Source organism: Suncus etruscus, chromosome 14 (genome assembly GCF_024139225.1).
Source record: "Suncus etruscus isolate mSunEtr1 chromosome 14, mSunEtr1.pri.cur, whole genome shotgun sequence".
Taxonomy (NCBI): Eukaryota; Metazoa; Chordata; class Mammalia; order Eulipotyphla; family Soricidae; genus Suncus; species Suncus etruscus.
The window spans coordinates 38,980,452-39,001,000 of NC_064861.1; the positions used below are offsets into that span (position 1 = coordinate 38,980,452).

At 58.9% G+C, this 20,549-nt stretch overlaps 2 protein-coding genes across 3 annotated transcripts; one reads left to right on the top strand and one right to left on the bottom strand.

The window, feature by feature from the left end:
* The first annotated feature begins 319 nt into the window (after window positions 1-319).
* JPH3 (junctophilin 3) lies at window positions 320-11,249 on the top strand. Of its 2 annotated transcripts, XM_049786736.1 has the most exons (6): window positions 320-1,058; window positions 6,933-7,710; window positions 9,436-9,560; window positions 9,677-9,906; window positions 10,057-10,440; window positions 10,554-11,249. In XM_049786736.1, the coding sequence occupies exons 1-6, from the start codon at window positions 677-679 to the stop codon at window positions 10,632-10,634; spliced, it is 1,980 nt and encodes a 659-aa protein (XP_049642693.1). In that variant the 5' UTR covers window positions 320-676; the 3' UTR covers window positions 10,635-11,249. The 2 variants fall into 2 exon arrangements, with proteins under 2 accessions (XP_049642693.1, XP_049642692.1); XM_049786735.1 differs by having other exon boundaries at window positions 9,677-10,440.
* A 1,107-nt stretch (window positions 11,250-12,356) lies between these two features.
* KLHDC4 (kelch domain containing 4) lies at window positions 12,357-18,999 on the bottom strand. Its single transcript, XM_049786746.1, has 12 exons — window positions 18,889-18,999; window positions 18,456-18,547; window positions 17,946-18,024; window positions 17,205-17,303; window positions 16,187-16,323; window positions 15,255-15,347; window positions 14,488-14,647; window positions 13,715-13,787; window positions 13,352-13,560; window positions 12,797-13,205; window positions 12,613-12,702; window positions 12,357-12,517 (listed from the first exon to the last, which is right to left on the bottom strand). The coding sequence occupies exons 1-12, from the start codon at window positions 18,985-18,987 to the stop codon at window positions 12,486-12,488; spliced, it is 1,572 nt and encodes a 523-aa protein (XP_049642703.1). The 5' UTR covers window positions 18,988-18,999; the 3' UTR covers window positions 12,357-12,485.
* Window positions 19,000-20,549: the final 1,550 nt, after the last annotated feature.

The following is a 20,549-nucleotide window of genomic DNA, read 5'->3' on the forward strand; positions in this document are numbered from 1 at the left end:
GGGGGCGCGCGAACCGGGCCCGGAGCGCACGTCGCGCCGCCGCCGTCGCCGCCGCCCGGCCCGCCGCATTGCTGCTGCCACCGCCGCCCCGCGCCCCGCGCCCCGGCCCGCGGCCCCCCACTATGGTGCAGCCGCCCGCGCCGCCGCCCCGCACGCACGCGGGCCCCGCCGCCGCCGCCTCCCCGCACCCGCAGCGCGGCAGCCGCAGGTGGGGGGCTGCGCCCCGGGCCTGAGCCGCCGCGCCCCTGCGGGCCGGCCCGCCGGCTGCTCGGGCCCGGCGCTGAGGTGGAGCCGCTCGCCCCGCGCCCGGCCCCCCCCGCGAGCCCCTCCCCGCGCCGCCGCCTCCTCCCTGCGGGCCCATCTCCAGCGGGAGCGCCAGACGCGGGTCGCTCGGCCGCGGCGCAGCTCGGGAACGCACGGGCGCCCCCGGCCCGCGTCGGAGCCTCCGGTCCTGCCGCCCGCCGCGGGCGCGGAGCCCAACGCAGAAGCGGCCGCGCACCCGCCGCGGCGGTGGATCGTCGGTCCCCGGCGGCTCCGGCGGCTCCAGCTTCTCCGGCGTCTCCGGCTGCTGCTGCTGCTGCTGCTGCTGCTCCACCTCCTCCTCCTTCGTCTTCGTCTTCTTCCCCCCTCTTTTCCTTTTCCGCCCTTTGCGGGGTTCGCCAACCGCGTTACATGCATGTCCAGTGGGGGAAGGTTTAATTTTGACGACGGAGGGTCCTACTGTGGAGGCTGGGAGGACGGCAAGGCGCACGGCCATGGCGTCTGCACCGGCCCCAAGGGCCAAGGCGAATACACCGGCTCTTGGAGCCACGGCTTCGAGGTCCTGGGCGTCTACACCTGGCCCAGCGGCAACACGTACCAGGGCACCTGGGCGCAGGGCAAGCGCCACGGCATCGGCTTGGAGAGCAAGGGGAAGTGGGTGTACAAGGGCGAGTGGACGCACGGATTCAAGGGGCGCTATGGGGTGCGGGAGTGCACGGGCCACGGAGCCAAGTACGAAGGGACGTGGAGCAACGGCCTGCAGGACGGCTACGGGACCGAGACGTATCCGGACGGAGGTGGGTGCCGGGCCCAGGGGGTTGGCGCGCGCCCCTCGCCCGCCGCCGCCTGTTTACGCGCGCGTGCGCCGGAGGGTGCACCCTTTCCTTCAGGGGGGACCCCTGCGGCGCCCCGGGCTACAGGTAGCGCCACTGCCTGGGTTTGGGGGTGGACCGGCTCCCCGGGTAGCTTTGGTTTATTTTTTTCTCCTGTAGAGCCAGGCATGCAGGGGACTCTGCTAGGGACCTGGCGCCGGAGAGGCCCCTGCGTCTGTCGGTTCGGTTCGTGCGAGGCTAGGGGAGTTGGTCGCACCCGGTGGGGTTCTTGCTTTTCTGCGGCGCCGGCCTCCCTCGGTCCTGGACCTGCTCAAATCCCTGGAGAGGGAGGGAACGTGGAGACCAGCAGGAACTTCCAGACGGCTGGATGGAGGGAGGCGCGCGCGGGCGAACCTCGCGCCTCACCCTGCTTGGTTTCCAGAGGCACTTTAGGGCTTTGCTGCCCAGGATGCCAGCAGAGCCTGGCCGGACCGGGCCAGGCCTGGGGCCGCGCCTGTGCCTACTCCTACTGTGCGTTGAGAACAGAGCAGCCAGACCTGGACCCCCATCTCCCCCTCCACCCTACAGCTCCTCCCCCACCGGCTCCTCCGAGGAAGCCGAGAGGTCCCCTCGCGCGCAGACCACCTGCTCCCCGCGCCACACCGCAGCAGGAGCGGCTGCGGGCTGGCGAGTACTGATCATTTCGCTTATGCAACTCGCGGCCTGGCTGCTGCCCCGGAGGGGAGGCGGGGTGTGGGACCGTTAATTATATAAGCTCCGCTCGGCGCCTGCTCCCCCGCGGCCTCCAGCGCGCTTGTTGTTTTCCCGGAGCCGGTGCGCGCCGCTGACCCTGGGTACCCAGGCCGGCCCGGCAGGCGCCCTCCCAGCTTCCGTGGGCGTGTGCGCGCCTGCGTGCGTTTGTGCGCGTGCGGGCCCGCGGCGGGGAGCAGCCGAGGGAGGCACGGGTGGGCGGCCCAGCAGCCTGGCACTTCCAGCTGGGCCGCCCGGGACAATTGCCCCTGCTCACCCATGCCGGCTCCGCAGACACTGACCCCCCCAATAAGGAGATGGAGCTCTTGGGTCATAGCTGGTTTCTGTCCTGGGACCCTTAGGGGGACTGAGGGAGCCTGGGGCCCCAATGTCCTGTCATGCACCATCTGTGCAGTAGCTGGATGTTTCAACTGTCTCATCCCTCCTGGCCTCCGTCTCAGGCTGGTAGCGCACCCAGAGGGGCCGGCTGAAGTCTGGGGAGCAAGCTTGAGCGGGTGAATTCACAGGGTGCAGGGGTACATGCCACCAGCTCGGCTGTGGCCAGTTGAGATTTGGTCCTGTGCCCTGCGCTGGCCATGCCCATCTTTCTGCCCCACACCCTGAGCTGGCCCATTCTCTTGGGGACCAAGGTGGCCACTGTGTTTAAGCTGTTGGGAAGGTCTGGCAGCTGGTGGGGCAGAGAGAGGGGCGCTGCGTGCTGGGTCGTCCTGTCATGACAGGCCCAGCCCCACTCAACCAGGTTCGCTTCTAGCTCAGCTTTGCTCCCATCATTGCCCTCAGTGGCCCATCGCCCTCCTGCGACTGACCTGGGGGGAAAGAACTATAATTTTTTCTTTCTTTTTTATTTTTCCATTCGTTTTTTGGGCCCCACCTGGTGGTGCTCAGCGGTTACTCCTGAATGTGCTCAGGAATCACTCCTGGCAGGCTCTGGGGACCATATGGGATGCTGGGGATCCAACCCAGGTCAGCTGCGTGTAAAACAGATGTCCTCCCTGCTGTGCTATCATTCCAGGCCCAGCTGTGATTTTCATGAGTAGCCCTGGCTGGACTGGGTCAGGGACCCTCCTGGGAGAGTCAGCCAGGGCAGCCCCCCAGGCCTGGGACAGCTTACTGACCTCGTTGAGCTTGCTTTTCTCCTGCTGTCCAAAGGCAGGTGGAGTGGAGTGTCTGCCACAGGTGGGCCTCACAGAGGTGGCAACTCAGCTGTGGTGGTTGGAGCTGTTGCCTTGGTGTCCTTGGTGGTGCTGGGCACAGGGTAATGGTGAGGGTCAGTGTAGCATCCAGCCAAAGCAACATCTGCATGGGTTCAAGCACTCAGTTTCTGGCTCTTCACCACGCTCGGGCAGAACAGGGGTCTGTGGACCCCCCAGGACAAAGTTCAACTGTCCCCTGTCCCTGGCACTTAGTGCCTGCAGCCCCGTGCCCTGCAAGCGGTCATCCTGCTTTGCTGCACAGGAAAATATTTCCGGGCATATGGGACCTCTCGGACTGCAAGTTCCCCCTCCACAAATAAGGCCTCCCACCTCCAGTTCTGAGTCATCTCGCACGCCTCTCCCCCTCAGGGATCTCTCAGCAGCCCAGATCCCCAGGCCCACGCGCATCACACACTCCCACGGCCGTGCACAGCCCCCACGCCTGCGCACTCGTCCTGCACACCTGTCACCTGGGCCACCTTTGCCATCCAAAAACAGCTGCATGCACTTCCCAGCATGGCCGTGGTCAGGGACTCGGGCCCCGCCCTGCAGCATGGATGGTGGCAGGCAGCAGCATGTGCCTGCTGCTCTGGGTTGGTGCGGGGAGCCGGCGGAGAAGCTACTGCTGCTGCTGCTGCTGCTGCCTCTCAGGGAGGAGGGAACGCGAATGACTATTCTCTGTGCCAAGAATAGCGAGGATGCCCCGCCCCTCACGGCTGCTCCCTGGGACCCGCAGAGCTGCAGGTGTTTGTGGGGATCCAGGAACCTGATGGGGCCAAGACCAGCAGTGATTCTGCAGGGGCCTCGCCCGCCCCGTGCTGGCTCTTCCCTCCTTAAACATGCAAGGTGCAGCTCTTTGCCCTCCAGTTACTCAGGCGCGCCAGAGGGGCCTGGGCTTCACCAGTGACTCGGAATCTCCTATTGTGAGAAGCTGAAGCCACGGTCAGCACCTTGGACAGCACCCAGCACCGCACAGGCCCCTTAGGCTACCTTCATGAGTTCCTTGCTGGGCCTCTGTGACTCCAGCCCCCTCAGAGACACCTCCAGGATGGGTTGGGGAGGGGCTCCTTCCGCTGGGCTTGCTGAGTTTGCTTCTGCCCCAGACATTCCCCTTTCTCAGTGTGGGGAGGAACTGCGGGCAGAGGAACAGAGACAAGGCCTAGAGCGCCAGCTCAGCAGGCACAAGGCACAATGTAGCCCCAGGAGCAGCTAGCTAGCTTGGCTTTGCTGGAGTCCAGGCTGGGGGTTCTCAGTACCATGCCCAACTGTAGGGTTGTTCATGCTGCCCAGCTCTGCCCAGGAGATGCCTGTGTAATGAACAGAGTGAATCCATAGAGATGGGTCAGGGGCACCCATTGGCCCTGTGCAAGACCCACTGCAGTGGTCTTATCATTTTTTTTTTTTTTTTTACTGAAAATTACCTTTTTCACTGCACTCAGATGTTCAGGGCTGACTCCTGGCTCTGTAGTCCCTCTCTCAGGGATCACTCCTAATGGGAATTGGGGACCACAATGCTGCCTCTCTGCCGAACTCGCACATGGATTCCTATGCCCAGTGCCCCAGGAGGTCTTCGCCATCTGCTGCTGTGCCTACTGCCTAACTGCCTAGAGGATGCCCCCTCAGGCTGGGCCAGGATCCCTTGGGCTGTGAGATCAGGCTGAAGCTGGTATCTGTGGAGCCATCCTGTATCCTAGGAATCTCAGAGCTGAGGCCAGAGTCTCAGCCTCTGGGTGTGTCTTTGCTTCTCTGTCTGCTTGGCTGTGCAGTTCTCTGCCCAGCAATCTGTCCTAAGCAGGACAGTATGTGACAGAGGCCTGTGAGAGCCCCAGCATTAAGCCTTGGGTGGCAGGGCATGGAGCTCTCTAAAGGGTGCCAGTGTCTGAACCAAGTCTGGGCTCAGATAAGGCAAGGCAGGGGAGGGGGAGCCAGTGAATCTGAGGTTAGGGCTGTGGGGCCCCACTCTGGGTTTGGGCTTCCACTTTCTGTGGATCTCTTTTTTTGGGGGGGGATCATACCCAGCAGCATTCAGGTGTTACTCCTGGCTCTATGCTCAGAAATTGCTCCTGGTAGGCTCAGGGAACCATATGGGATACCAGGATTCAAACCACCGTCCTTCTGCATGCAAGGCAAACGTCCTACCTTCATGCTATCTCTCCACCCCCCTTTTTAATATAAAGTCTTTATTTAAGCACCATGATTACAGGCATGATTGTAGTTGGGTTTCAGTCACAAACAGAACGCGCCCCTTCACCAGTGTAACTTTCCCACCACCAATGCCACCCTCCCTCCTTCCCAATGTGGACACTCACTGGTATTTGAGACAGGCTTTCTACTCTTCTCACTCATTAAGATTGTCATGATAGTTGTTAGTGTAGTTATTTCCCTAGCTGCACTCACCACTCTTTGTGGTGAGCTTCATATTGTGAGCCAGTCCTTCCGGCCCTCATCTCTATTGTCTCTGGGCATTATTACAATGATGTCCTTAATTTTTCTTAAAACCCATAAACTGTGGGTCTCAAGGCAACAGCAAGAGGAGTACAGGGACTCTGGAGGGGCCCATCTGTGCAACCTACTGGATCTTCTTTTTTTTGGGGGGGGGGTCACACCCAGCAGCACTCAGGGGTTACTCCTGGCTCTACACTCAGAAATTGCTCTTGGCAGGCTCGGGGACCATATGGGATGCCGGGATTCGAACCACCATTCTTCTGCATGCAAGGCAAATGCCTTACCTCCATGTTATCTTTCCTGCTCGCACTGAATCTTCTTGCCTTTAGGGAGGAACACTAGCTTTGACAGGGGCCCTTTTGGTTCCCAGATAACAATGCCCAAGCTCTGTAGGATGCATGTGCCCCCTGAGCTAGGAAGAGGTGAACCTGAGGTCCCCATGGAACCCCTATTACCAGGGTGAAGAGTGCCCTGGAGGAAGTGACTACACACACTCACAAAGCAAACTTACAGTCATTTTTCACCAGGGATTCTAGATCTTTCTAGATCTGGGGAAGGGGCTATGATCATCCTGCTTCTTGGGCAGCATCTGGGCCGACCAAGCCTGTGGAAGTATACTAGAGGCCCCACTTCCGTTACTAGGCCTGGGCCCATTCCCTTCTCTTCACATGGGTCCTTGTCCTGACTCTGCCCCTACCTGGGGCCCGTGAGACCCTCAGGCTGTATTTCTCCAAGGTTGAGATCTGGACTGAGACCGAGCAGTGGCTCCACTACATAGAGAGGCCCTGGATCCCACCTTCTGCCTACTTCTAGCAGAGCACTGCTTCAGTGCTGAGCCCTTCATCCTGCTCTCTGTCCACTGGCGGGCAGGGAATGTTCCCTCCCTCCTGTTTCCCACCATTTTCTTGATACTTCGAACATGCAGGGGAGGTGCAGGGGTGCTGGGAACTGAGCCAGGATAGACCCCTCCACACTAGTGTGTTCCACCTGGAACCTCTGGTGCAGCCCCACCAAGGTGTCCCCACTCAGGCCATGCCTGAGGTTCACCCAAACTGAGCTCACTCAGCCACTCCTTTTCAAGGCTCCACCCATTACAAGGCCCTGCTTGTACCCTCCTTTTAGGCCCTGCTGTGCCCCTTCCAGGCCTCATTCACTCTGGAGTCCCTGGCCACACCCACTACTGCCCCTCAGTAATACTGTACCCCACCCACCGCTGCCCCACCCAACCTCCCTGGACCTGCTTTCAAGAGGGCAGCTTAGAAGCGGGGACAGGCAGAGGGTCCCTTGAAGCCACCTGCTAGGGCCATTGTGGACACTCACTGGGACCTGTGCGTCTCTGGAACCTTCTGGGCATCATAGAGTGCAGCTGGGACCCCCCCCCCCAAAACATCCAGAAACTACCGTTTATCTGCAGAGACCTCCCACCCCTCACTGTCTCGTTTTTCCGCAGGTACCTACCAGGGCCAGTGGGTGGGCGGCATGCGGCAGGGCTATGGCGTGCGGCAGAGTGTCCCCTATGGCATGGCCGCTGTCATCCGCTCGCCTCTGAGGACGTCTATCAACTCCTTGCGGAGTGAGCACGCCAACGGGGCGGCGCTGCACCCCGATGGAGCCCCAGGCCTGGCGGGCAGTCCGGCCGTGTCCCGTGGTGGCTTCGTACTGGTGGCCCACAGCGACTCGGACATCCTCAAGAACAAGAAAAAGGGCCTGTTCCGTCGCTCGCTACTCAGCGGCCTGCGGCTACGCCGCTCCGAGTCCAAGAACAGCCTGGCCAGCCAGCGCAGCAAGCAGAGTTCTTTCCGCAGTGAGGCGGGCATGAGCACCGTGAGCTCCACAGCCAGCGACATCCACTCCACCATCAGCTTGGGTGAGGGAGAGGCTGAGCTATCGGCCATCGAGGACGACATTGATGCCACCACCACCGAGACATATGTGGGCGAGTGGAAGAATGACAAGCGGGCCGGCTTTGGCGTCAGCCAGCGCTCTGATGGGCTTAAATTTGAGGGCGAGTGGGCCAGCAACCGGCGGCATGGTTATGGTTGCATGACCTTCCCTGATGGGACCAAGGAGGAGGGCAAGTACAAGCAGAACGTGCTGGTCAGCGGCAAGCGCAAAAACCTTATCCCACTGCGTGCCAGCAAGATCCGTGAGAAGGTGGACAGGGCTGTGGAGGCAGCTGAGCGGGCTGCCACCATTGCCAAGCAGAAGGCTGAGATTGCTGCCTCCAGGTAGGCCACAGGTGGGAGAGGCCATGCCCAGGGGTCCTTAGGATGGCCAAGGACTGAGTGGACATCCCCTGCTGTGTGTTTGGGAGAGCCAGGAATCAGGGCCCCAGGAGCTGGGAAGGGAGACATGGCTGGGAAGTGTCCAGGCTGCTGTGGAGCTGGGCAGTGAGCAAGGGTGTGGTCCCAACAGTTGGTACAACTGTTCCTGGTTCAGTAGCCAGGTGTTGGCACCACCCCTCAGTTGCCAGGTAAGTTGCATGCCACAGGATGGGGCAGCCTGGGATGCTGAGGCACTAGGCCAACCACCAGCCAGTGACACTGGGACTTGGCCTCTGAGCCATAGAGTCCAAATCACTAAGTCCAGCCCACGGAGACCAGACCTTGAAGAATGAAGGCCCTGAAATTGGGGTGTTCCTGGCATGGGTATGACACATGGGGGGGCATGCAGGAAAGGTATATGGGGAGAGTAGATGGCATGATACAGGCATCATTGGTCCTGGTGCTTTTGAAAAGCTGCCCACTCTGCCTGGGGCCATGGCTGGCAGTGTTGGCTGCAGAGGTGCTGGGTCCCTATGTTCTGGGGATCAGAGGTGCTCATCAGGAGACACCAATGCTGCTTGCAGGAGCCTGCAGGAGGTTGCTCTGGGCCCAAGTTTCCCTCCTTGTACTGGTGCTAACCTGAGCATGGTGTGCAGCCATGCAGTGTACTGTATGCATGTGCCGGCCTGTACACATGACCCCACACGAGCTGCACATCAGGCTGAGGGAGCCCTGTTCTGCACAAGGGTGCCCTGTAGCCTTCAGGACTCAGCCTGCTCTGCACAAGACTGATGCCTGGTACACACATCCATGCCCACAGCTGCAGGGTGCAGTGTTGGACCTTGCTGTGTAGGTGTGGGTTTCTTGTGAGAGTCTCCCTGTGGGTGAAGGTTGTGGCTCATGCTTGGCTGAGCTCCCTGACCAAGTCACTCCCGCTAGAGCCCCCATCCCCACTGATTACCAGGAGCCAGTCACTGGGAGTGTGGTCACCTTCAGGGCAGACCCACAGGGCCCCCATTGTCCATCCTCAGTACTGTGGCCCAGTGCTGGACTGTTGGACCCTGTCCGTAGCTCCCAAGCACTTTAGGAATCCATCACTTTCTTACTACTTCCCTCAAGACTCAGTGAATGTGAGGTGCTTCCTGAGCCCCCAAGTGGCTGAGCCCCCTCCAAGATGGGGTTTGTGTGGCCCCCAGGATCCTGCTTGGCTTTCTTGACATGGGGGCTCCCCCGCCCCCCCCCCATTACGGGGAGAAGTGAGGAGGTCTTAGTGCCAAACTTAGCTGTTAGGGAAGAATGCAACGCCAGAGAGTGGGCTGGGGGGAATCCCTGTGCACCCCATCTCAGCAGGCTGAGCTGCAGGGTCAGACCTAGGATGGGGTCTCTGCTACAGACATCCAACAAACTCCTGGTGCTTTGAGGGTCTCCCTCTTTCCCTGTGTAAGCTCAACACTAGGACCCCACAAAACTTTCTACAAGACCTCTGCTAAGAGGATGGGCCTTTGGAGGCAGCAGAACAGCAGCTGCCATCCAACACAGTCGTGATGCCTCAATTTCCCTGTGAGGGAAAAAGAACCTTTGCTGGGAAGGACCAGGTCCTGCTCTGAGCCCACAGCCGGTGTGGAGTAGGGTTCTGCTGTCCAGGGCCGGGGGTGCCAACCTGCTCTCACTGCCAGTCCCACCCCCTAGGACCTCCCATTCCCGGACCAAGGCGAAGGCGGCACTCACAGCGGCCCAGAAGGCGCAGGAGGAAGCGCGGGTGGCCAGGGTCACTGCCAAAGAATTCTCACCGTCCTTCCAGCACCGGGAGGACGGTGAGTACCAGAGAAGTTCCTGGGCATGGGGCCCCGTGCATGTGTGCATGGGGAGCCACAGGGTGGGGAGGGGGCTCAGGAGCTTCCAGCCGTGACCCACATCTGCCCCGGCTAAGGGCTCGAGTACCAGCGGCCGAAGCATCAGCTGTCGAGTGATGCCTTGGAGGTGACCTCTACGGGGACACCCCTGCAGGAGAGCCCCGAACTTTACCGCAAAGGCACGACGCCCTCTGACCTCAGCCCCGACGCCAGCCCTGACGCCAGCCCGCCACCTGCCCCGCGCAACCAGCTGCCACATCTGGCGCGGCAGGTGTCCATGGATGAGGAGCGGGGCAGCCACATCCAGGTGCTGCTGGAGGCCAGGCCCGGGGACCATGCCCGTGGCAGTTGGGCTGAGAAGGGCTCAGCCCGGGGCTCAGGCCACAAGCAGCCTGGGAACCCCAAGGCCCAGGAACGCAGGCCTGAGTCACCCACTTGCTTCTCCTGGACTTCCCAGCCCCGGGCAGCCGCGCCAGGTGGCACTGTCAGACTGGCCGAGCTGGATGAAAAGTTGAGCAAGTACGAGATGGAGCTGAGACCGCTGCTGCGGGTGGATGCGGCCTTGCAGGAACCGCACCCCCAGAAATGGCGCCACAGCAAGGGCGAGGACCATCATGCCGAGGACCGGGCCTTCGGGGTGTCAAGACAACGGGCCAAAGGCCAGAACAGCAGCCGGCCAGTGGCAGAGCCCTCTGTGCAGCGGCTGGGGAGCCTGCGGCTGGGAGGCCGCACTGAGCCGCGGTTGCTGCGCTGGGACCTCACCTTCTCCCCACCCCAGAGCTCCTCACCAGTGGCACTGGAGTCGGATGGAGAGTCCTCGGACCAGCTCAAGACCAGCTCGGTGAGTGTGCCGGGAAAGGAGGGAGAATCAAGGTGGCCCTAGGGATGGGTGGGACTGGGTGCCATGTGTTGGGGAGCCATTGGGCCTCCCACTCACCTGCCACTGCTTTGCAGGGCTCTGCCCCGCTCCTGGTCGCCATGGTGATCCTGCTGAACATCGGCATCGTGATCCTATTCATCAACTTCTTCATCTGAAGGACCGAGCGAGCCCCAAGGGGCCAGACTCAGCCCGTGACCCTCGGGCCAGCCCCGGGCCCATGCAATTGGGTCTTATCACAGTTTGCCTTTTTTTCTGGGTAATGTTTTTGGATTCTAGTCAAACTCCTTTGCTTGTCTAACTGCGCTGTGTGGCATGGCAGAGGTCGACGCTCGCCGACCTGTCCCTCTAGCCTGGCGTGGGGGGACAGGGATCCCATCCTGGGAAGGGTCCCTGAGTGTCAACCAGGCCCTTTACGCGGCAGGAGAGACCCATGCTGTGAGGAAGCAGAGACCCTGCCCCGCAGCTGGATCCTGTGTCCCCTGCTGTCCAGCCCCAGGAGGCCATCTGGGGGTTGGTGCCAAGGACAGGCCATCCTTCCTGGAGTCTCTGCCTCCTTGCCAGCCTTGTTCCTTTACCCCAACACCAGGATGAGGCTCAGCTCAGAGCACAGGGGTGGGGGGCCCTCCCCTCGGTCCCACCCCCTGCCAGGCACCACGTCAGGACTCTGCTACTTCCGTCTCGCTGCCTGCCTTCGGCCCTCTGGAGCAGTTCTTTCCTACACGCACTGGATCGCTATATTTTTAACCAAATAAACCGGACGTTAGAGCATGTGCCAGTCGCCCCGGCTGTTCCATTCCACCCCATTATCCCTGCCCCTTGCTCCTTGGGGTGGGGGGAGCTGGCCCCACTCACCCCGCTGGGCAATGCCACCTGACAAGGTGGTGCTCTCACACCCCAGAACTCCCTCACCTTGTCGACCATTGGTCAGTGTCACAGGCTAGATGTGGAAGAGGGAAGGAGAACAAGGAAACTGATGACAGTACCTGCACATCCTTGGTGGGATATGAAATGCTAATGCACTCACTGGCCCTGGCCCCAGAGCTGCCATGGGGCAGTTGCCTGAGTAAGTCCATGCAGAGAAGCCAAGGTGAGGGGAGGTGGCTGTGCTAGGGTGCCCTGGGCTCAGCCACATCCTCTGCACACCCCCATTGCTGAGTCAGGCAGGCATAGTTCAGTTCTGGGTGCTTGTTCCTTCTGGGGGTGCTGCTCTGCTGCTGTGTCCTCAAAGGGGACTAGAGGGGCTTAGGGCCCACCACACCCTGGTCCTCCCAACTTCTCCACACACTATTTGCAACCTTTAGCACCTCCCCTGAGCCATGAGCCAGGAGGAATGAATACTCAGGACCTCCTGGGCAGCAGAGCTTAGGGCTCTGGCCTAGTGCCAAGCAAGGCTACGGTGTGTGGCAGGGTGATGGGTGCAGGTGCCTAGGCAGTCATGAGCAAGTGTACTGGGTGGGGGGAGAGAGGGGAGGGCACCAGCACATACACAGGTGGGAAGTGTCTGGAAGTAACACTTGTTGCTCTGGCCCCTTGCCTGTACCTCCTGAGGATCAGAACAGTGGGGCTGGCCAGGATGTGGGAGGAGCAGGCTGAGGGCACTGCTGGCCCATGTGGCAATGTGGAGCGCAGAACCCACAGGCTAGGCCTCAGGCAGCAGCTCTGGGCCCAATAGGTTGTCACCAAATACCAGGACTAAGACGGGGCTGTGGTGCCTCTACTGGAAGCGTGTTGGTCATTGGGATATGAGCTAGTCACTGGAGTATGCACCAACCACAGGGTTAGTTTCTCAGCCTCAGAGCAGCACTGGAGCGGGGCCAGAAGACAGGGCAGGGTAGAGCTTCCCCAAGAGCTGCCCCAGAACTTTCTAGACTGAGAAGTGGGTGGGGGCAGAGAACAATTTATTTAAGGGTCCCAGTCCAGTCTCTTCAAGTAGCAGAAAAGAACCTCCAGGAGTGAAAACAAAGACATGGTGGCCAGGCGGGTCTGGACACAGGTGCTGCTGCCACTTACTGGGCCTGTGTGGCCCCAAGCTGGGGCTCTGAGGAAGGAGGCAGAGAAATGGGAATGTGGGGTGTGTCTGAGACCAAAGGGGCACGCTGCTGGCTGATTCCCATGGCCCCAGTGGACACTTACCCGCAGTCTCCAGGTCGCTGTCCTCGCTGCTGTCCTCATCCTCCTCACTATCCCCCTCTGAGTCTGTCTCTTCCAGCCATTCTTGTGCTTCTGCAGAGCCAAATGCTGCCATTGGAATGCGCTGGACCGAGATCAGCACTGGGCCATGGGCAGGGAGAGGGCTTGGGGGATGCGGGTCAGTCACCTGGGTCCCCCTCAGCCAGGACTGTCCACTCCTCCATGTGGTGCAGGTCCAGGGAGTACATGTCACTGAGTGTTACCTGGCGGTCACCAGCTTCAAACATGCCACCATACAGGAAGAGGCGGCCATGCTTCACAGCCATCATGGCACTAGAGCGGGCACAGGGCCCAGGGACAGGAGCCTCAGCCTCTGCTGCCTCTTCCTCCTCCTCCGGGCCTGGGGCCGAGTCTGAGGGGCCCATGGGGCTGGGCAGCACCTGCTTGATGGTGACCACAGTCCCATCCTCGGTCACCACCTCCTTGACTACCTCCAGGGGCAACTGGATGTTGCTGGGCTCCACCTTGGCTTTGGCCTCTCCCAAGGACTCTGCTCGGCGGCCACGTCTTCGCCTTCTCTGCTCCGATTTGGGGCCCTGGGCAATGTGGGGTAGGCAGCATGGCCAATGTGGATCTCCCAAAGTGCTCCCTAAACCCACAAGGGCCTGAAGCCACAGCACTAAGGCAGTACTAAGGGCACTGCCCACCTTCAGCTGCCCCTGGGCCCCCAGACACCGCCTACCTTCAGCTGCCCCTGGAACCAGCGGTTCTTGACTGGGTCGAACAGGTACAGATCATTAAGGAATTCGCCCTCCAGGCTTTCTTCCTCCTCCTCATCACGGACCCCCCCGAAGAGCAGTGTGTGCTGATTTGGGGCCATGGCCACGGAGAAGCCAGATCGCGGGCTAGGCTTGTGTCCTGAGGGCTGAAGCCTCGTCCATGAGCACTTGCCTGGAACAGGAGAGCAGGGAGGAGGGGCCAGGTGTCAGCATGGAAACCAGCTCAGACACCAGGCTCTGCCTGCTATAGACTCCCAGGTGGAGGGAGAGGTAGATGAACCAATTTCCTCAGTGCTCCCACCTTGGCCACCCTCCCCCACCAGTACCTTCTGTACCCTCAGCCTGTAGCAGGAACATGTCTGAGTGCGGTGAGCCTTTGTCCACATCCTTCTTCACACGCTGTAAGGAAAGTGCCCTCAGACTAGCATGGAGTCCCAGGCCTAGAGCATGCTCTTTCCTTTGCTTGGTTTTTATTTCTGGGTTAAACCTGGTGGTGCTCAGGAATTACTCCTGGCAGTGCTCAGGGAGACCATATGGGGTGCTGGGGAAATCAAATCTGGTTGGGCCACATGCAAGGAAAATGCTTTCCCTACTGTCCTATCTCTCTGGTCCTATCTCAGGTTTTGGGGACTATCTCTGGGAGTGCTTATTTGGAGCCAGACTGTGTCCCCCACCCCACGCTAGCAGGCCCACATGGGTGCTGCAGCAATGACACAGAATCCAGGGCCAAGAGCAGCTGAGCCACTGTTATGACTGCCTAGAGCAGGGGTCTCAAACTCGCGGCCCGCAGGACATTTGCGGCCCTCCATACAACATTTTGTGGCCCTGCCCTAGAGGAATCTTTGTTTTATTTTAGTTGTTTGGGTCAACTCCTCAATGTTCAAGGCTTACTACTGACCTTGCACTCAAGGATCACCCCGACTTTGCCTCCTGCGGCCCCCAGGTAAATTGAGTTTGAGACCCATGGCCTAGAGGCAGTCACAGCCTGATGCCCACAGGAGGCTCATCAGAAGTGCCTTGGATGAAACCGATGCCCTTTCTGAAGCCCCAGGGCCACCCCAGGTGAGGATGCCCAGGGCGAGCACAGCCCCCAATTCACCTGCTTTGAGTAACCTCCATAAAGTAGGACGCTGCCCTGTGGGGTGACTGTCAGGAGGCAACCTGAGCGGGGACAGGGCCCAGTGCCCACAGGGGCCAGCTTGGTCCAAGAGAAGGTGTCCAGGCTGAAGGCATGCAAGTCATTGTAGTATACATAGTCCCTGAGAGAGCAGAACACAGAGCAATGAGGTGGCCTGGGCACCAACTGCATTGCCCACAGCACCCTCCTGGGAGCCAAATGCACTGAGTGAGGGCAGCAGGCCAGGTCCGGCTGACGGGTACAGCCAATAGAGCTATGCAACCAGGCCTAGGCCTGATGGCTTCTGGGCAGGATGGAGACTCCAGACCTTGTCCACCCCAGCTGTGAGCCAGAAGACTCCTGACCTGGCTTTGTTCATACCCTGACGAGAGCCAGAGACTCTCCACCCAGTTGTCCATGTTTCAGCTGAAAGCCAGGAATTCTATTCTTGTATCTTCTGAGGTATCCTGAGGATGGGGACCCCATGGTGCTGTCCTGACCACCCAATGCAGGGGCCATAGCACACAGGCTCAGGCCTCTCTGGCTAGGGCAGGTGAATGAGTGTTTATTTTAGAAAGACTCGAGACTAGACAGGTAAGGCCTGTAAGTGCCCATGAGATGCAGGAAGAGCAATTTCCACCATCTGGCATGTCTAGTTCCAGATACCAGTCAGGCCCCCCAACCAGTCTTCAGCACCTGGCCAACCTGAGAGTACAGGACTCCCTCCCTGCCCCCACCATGGGACCAACCTGGTGCTCTCGTGGAAACCCCCAAAAACGAGGAGCTGCCTCTTCCAGGCCACCATGCGATGACCACTGCGGCCTGAGGGGCCACCTGGTGCCCTGAAAGAGGGGAAGAGGCACTTCCTGAGGATCCTTTAATGTGGGGGGCCTAATAAAAGACGTGTGTGCACTTAGACACATACACACCACAAGTAACCACATGTAATCTCTCTTCTCTCTCTCTTACCCCTTCTCCCCCACTGCCCCAAAACGGCCTGATCCTGGTCCTATGAATCATCCTCCTTCAGCCACTGGCCAACTCTAGTGCAGGGAAGCCATTGGAGGACAGCAAGAGCCCAGTGCACTACAGGCCAACATGAGGTCCAAGCCCCCCCACTAGCTATGACTGCTTTCCCAGCTTCGTACCAGTGATTCTCAGATCCCAGAGGGGTCAGTCTGTCCAAGTCCAGACCCATTCCATCTCCAAGAAAGGCCCCCCCCCACATACACGCAACACGCAATCACACACAAACACATATGTATGCACATACATGCACTCACACACACATGTACTCAAGATCACATACAATTTCACATATTTTCTTTCCCTTGGCCTATCTCCAAAAGACTCTGAGTCATCTAACGGTGAAATCAGGAGCTGGGGTCATAGCTGGGTCTGACTGAGCCCCAGGTCCCAAAGAGAGGAAATGACACAGCATCTCTGGGCTCAGCCTTGCGGAGGGCCAGGCCCAGGCCAACCCTGGGCACTGTCCCATGAAGAAACCCCGCTTGGCTTGACACAGAGACATGAACAAGGACAGACTAGGCCCAGAGCAGAAGGGTGATAGTGGGGGCAGGGGCTGCCCATCTGTCCAGGGGAGCAGCCACTTCTCAACAAGGATGAGCATAGGGGATCCCCTCCTCTCCCACAGCAGCCCAGGAGATGTCCATGTCCTCACCTGACTTGTTCCCACTTCTTGGTGGCAAGATGAAGCACCCACAGGTCCTTGTAGTGGTAGAACTGTTCCCCATCAGGAGATGCAAACTCCCCACCGAAGACCCACAGCTGCCCTCCACCCTGCGACACTGCCACCGCCTGGGGAAGGACATGGGATGGTCAGAGTGATGGATGAGGGAAGGTAGAGACAGACAGATGAGGAAGGGCACAGACAACGGATAGGGGAGGCAGATAGATGGAAGAGGGCATATCATAGACAGATGGAGAGTGTCACAGACAAATTGGGGAAGCCACAGACAAAAGGATAGGGCAGGGGACAGAAGAGGGCGAGAGTTTCAGTGCATGGCCCAGAAACAACATGAGCACTGGCTTCCCAGAGTGCCAGGCTCCAGGTCTGATTCTCCCTGAGAAGGACCCCTCAGGAGCCAGAAACACAGCACAGCGGGAGGGCACTGGCTTAGTATATGGCTTAGTATATAGTTCAATCCCCAGCATTCCATAGGGTCCCCAAAGCACTGTCAGGATGAATTCTGGGTGCAGAGCCAGTAGTGAGTAACGCCTGAGCTGGATGTGGCCTAACACCTCCACTAAAATAAAAATATATATTAAAAAAAAAAAAAAAAAAACCCAACCCTCCAGGAGAAACCTCTGATGGATACCCAAAAGGGATGCCATAGTTAGTCAGGTTAGTTAGGGGTGTGTGAGTGTCTGTGTGTGTGGCATCAGAGCAGCACCAGAAGGAATCAGCCTAAATTTCATGCTCATACCACCTTCCTCGACTAGAAAAGTCCAAGGCTCAGAGAGTCTGGCTCTGATAAGGGGCTAGAGCACCAGCTCCTAGGGAACGGAGAGGCAAGTTTGAGGGGGCAAGGTTCCACCTTCTTCCTGGGACAGAGTGAGGGAGAAGTATGAGGGGCAGTCTGAAGGGGTAGTATAACGAGAGGTGTGAGAGGACAGTCTAAGGTGAAAGTGTTAAGGGGTTCCCTCTTCTTGGAAAATGTGTGCACATGAACACTGACCTGATGAGCGCAGCGCCTTGGGGGGGCCCCAGGGATGTCGAGCTTGGTCCAGGCCTCCTTCTTGATGTTATAGATGTAGAGCTCGTTATACAGGAATGTCTGTGAGAGATTGGGGTTTACGTACATGAAGGATCAAGCTGGAACAGAGACTGGTCTGTGCCCATGTAGGGATACCTCTATCCACTTAGGACTGCCTCCCAGAGCAAGCAAAGGGGTGGGGTGGAGATGTTACAAGGTCTTGATTTGCATGTAGGACCCCAGTGCTCCTCTCCGCCATCCCATGACGCACTGTGAAAGCTTGAACCTTGTAGGCTTGTGGCCCCAAGAAAGAAATGAGAAGGGCCAAAGGATAGCACAGTGGGCAGGGGATTTGCCTTGTATTCAGATGACTCAGGTTCAATCCTCTGGCATCTCATATGGGTCCCGAGCCTGCTAGGAGCAATTTCTGAGCATAGAGCCAGGAGTAACCCCTAAGCGCTGCCGGATGTGGCCCAAAAACAAAAACAATAAAAGCATGAGAAAGCGAGTGAGCACAGGGCTTCCCTGTGCATGGGAAACCCCAAGTCCCTGTAGAAAGGGATCAGCCAACACACACATAGCTCCAGAAGGAGTGAGCAGGAGGCTGAGGTCAGCAGCAGCTGGAGGGCCTAGGGTCCCTGCAAAGTCTAGGAGCATCACCACACTTCTCTCCCAAGGACACCCAGGAGAACTAGAGGGGGAAGAAAGAAACATATACTTTACTTTTTTGCCATTGAAATATTCACCTCCGAAAAGGATTAATTCGTCTTTCTCAGGGTGAGCAGAAAATGAGGCGTTTAACCTGCAAAGGAAGCAGCTCTGTTCCTGCGTGATAGTGGCAGGGGTGTGAAGTCCCTACAAGAAAGCCCCAACTCTGCACCCCCATGACACTGGTGCAACATCCACTTCAGGGCAGTCTCCAGAGCTCAGAAGTACAACTTGGAATCCCTCCCTAGTTTAGTGGCTGACAGTAGTTCCCAGCTCTTCTGGGCTACCACCAACCTTTCAAGGGAAAGACCTTGATGTGGCTCCTGGCATCTGAGGGGGGAATCTCTGCAGACTCTTCTCAGAAACAGACCAGAAGAAAGCTGCGGCCCTGGTGGGGGTCCTGCCTCGCCGTCCCCTCTGACCCCCCGCTGGACAATGCAGGATCAGGAGGGCCCTGGAAGCCTTAGATTCTATCCTCCAGGAGCAGTGAGGTGCAGGGGTTCTGGGCTGCAGGAGCTCTCATACCTGGGGGAAGGTGGGGCGCTGGGCGTCTCCACCACCTGCGTCTTCCCGGCGTCCAGCGCCTGGAAGTGGGCAATGAGCGCCTCCAGGTCCTCCTACATCAGGGAAAAATTCCAGTGAGCACCCAAGCGCATCCTGCAGCGCGACACCCCATCCCCGGGGTCAGCGGTGCCAGGCGAGAGGCAAGCGCTCAGGAACCAGGCTGGGAGCAGGGGGACACCTCAAGGCGGCAGGGACGGGGGTGAAATACACCCCTACCAGCCACCCGGGACCACCCACCATTGCAGAGTCCCGACACTGCTCTGGACACCCGAGAGCGACCCTAAGCGCTTTCCGAGCAACGTGCAACAGAATGGGGAGGGGGTTCCCGGGTCGGCCCAGGAAGTGGACGAGAAGCGGCTGGGGCGCTGGTGGGGCCAGGCAGAGCCGCGCTCACCTCCCCCTTCCGCGAGCGCTTCGACACTTTCTTCTCCATCTTGGCGGCCGTCTTTTCCGCCCCGCGCACCTTCTTCTCGCGGCGCCCCTTCTTGCCCATCGCGCCGCTAGCACGTCTCCGGCTCCGGGCTCGGCGCGCCGGAAATGCGTCACGCGTGGGCGGATCAACTTAACCGGAAGTTTGTTTGCGCAATGTGACACGTCACTTCCAGCTCGACCGGGACCTCCCGGGCCCCTGGTTCCCTTGCGCGCTCTGGTGCCTGCTAAGGGCTCTGTCATGCCTTCCTCCCGCCTGTCGCCGTCCGTGCTCAGGCCCGGCTGGGCTCTCCTAAACCTTGTCCGGGTATTGGCTGAGCACATGCATTCTCTCCCCGGGCCCGGCTGCGGCTGTCTCCTCGGGCTCTCGGAGCCTCATACACTGACTCCGAGCACTGTGCGGGGAGCAGCCGCCGCCCAGCACTGTCACATAACGGTCCCCCAAATCTGGCGTTGAGGCTGGAGCGACAGCACAGTAAGCACAACCCAGCTTCAATCCCCGGGCACCACCAGGAGTGATTGATTGATTGCTGAGTACTTCCAAACGTGTGGCTCCCCAAACCCAAAACTGTAAATCTAGGCTTGTCATGCCGCAGCGGGAAGACCAGAGGTTGGGACAACGGAGAAAAGTTGTTGCCTCCAAGAAGGCATGTGCTAGTTGTCCCCCAGGACAGTGGAGACTAATAGAGAACAAGGGGCCAGAGGGGGCCAAAGGAGACCTGTCGGGGTCCATTTCTAAGTGTTGGGCACCCCCATGTGGCTCCACCTTAGTGGCCTAGAGCCACAGTGACCTCCTCCCCCCACCCCGTGACCAGGAGGACGCTGGCCAGGTCTCTCAAAGCAGGTGCAGGGAGGTAGGGACAGTGGGAAGGAAAGGTAAATTGACATAGTTGCCCTGGGGATGAGGACGTGAGTGATGGGGAGAGTAGACTGGACAACAGTCTGAAAGGTCCCTTTATTCTCTTCTCTTTCAAAAGTCCATGAGATCTGGGGGCAAAGCTTAGGAGCAATAATAATGGCTTTAAAAAAATAATAATAGGGCCCGGAGAGATAGCACAGCGGCGTTTGCCTTGCAAGCAGCCGATCCAGGACCAAAGGTGGTTGGTTCGAATCCCGGTGTCCCATATGGTCCCCCGTGCCTGCCAGGAGCTATTTCTGAGCAGACAGCCAGGAGTAAACCCTGAGCACCGCCGGGTGTGACCCAAAAACCAAAAAATAATAATAATAATAATAATAATAATAATAATAATAATAATAATAATAATGGGGCCTGGAGAGATAGCACAGCGGTGTTTGCCTTGCAAGCAGCCGATCTAGGACCAAAGGTGGTTGGTTCAAATCCCGGTGTCCCATATGGTCCCCCCGTGCCTTCCAGGAGCTATTTCTGAGCAGACAGCCAGGACTAACACCCTGAGCAACGCCAGGTGTGGCCTAAAAACATAATAATAATAATAATAATAATAATAATAATAATAATAATAATAATGGCTTTGATAAGTCAGTAAAGCAAAGTGTCACCAAGGGGCTCAGATGCGCCTCCCCCCCCTAGACCCCATGCTTCAGTTTCCTCCCTGCAGCATCTCCGCTTGCTGCTTTGGGAAGTTTGTGGTCACAGGTTCAGGGTGA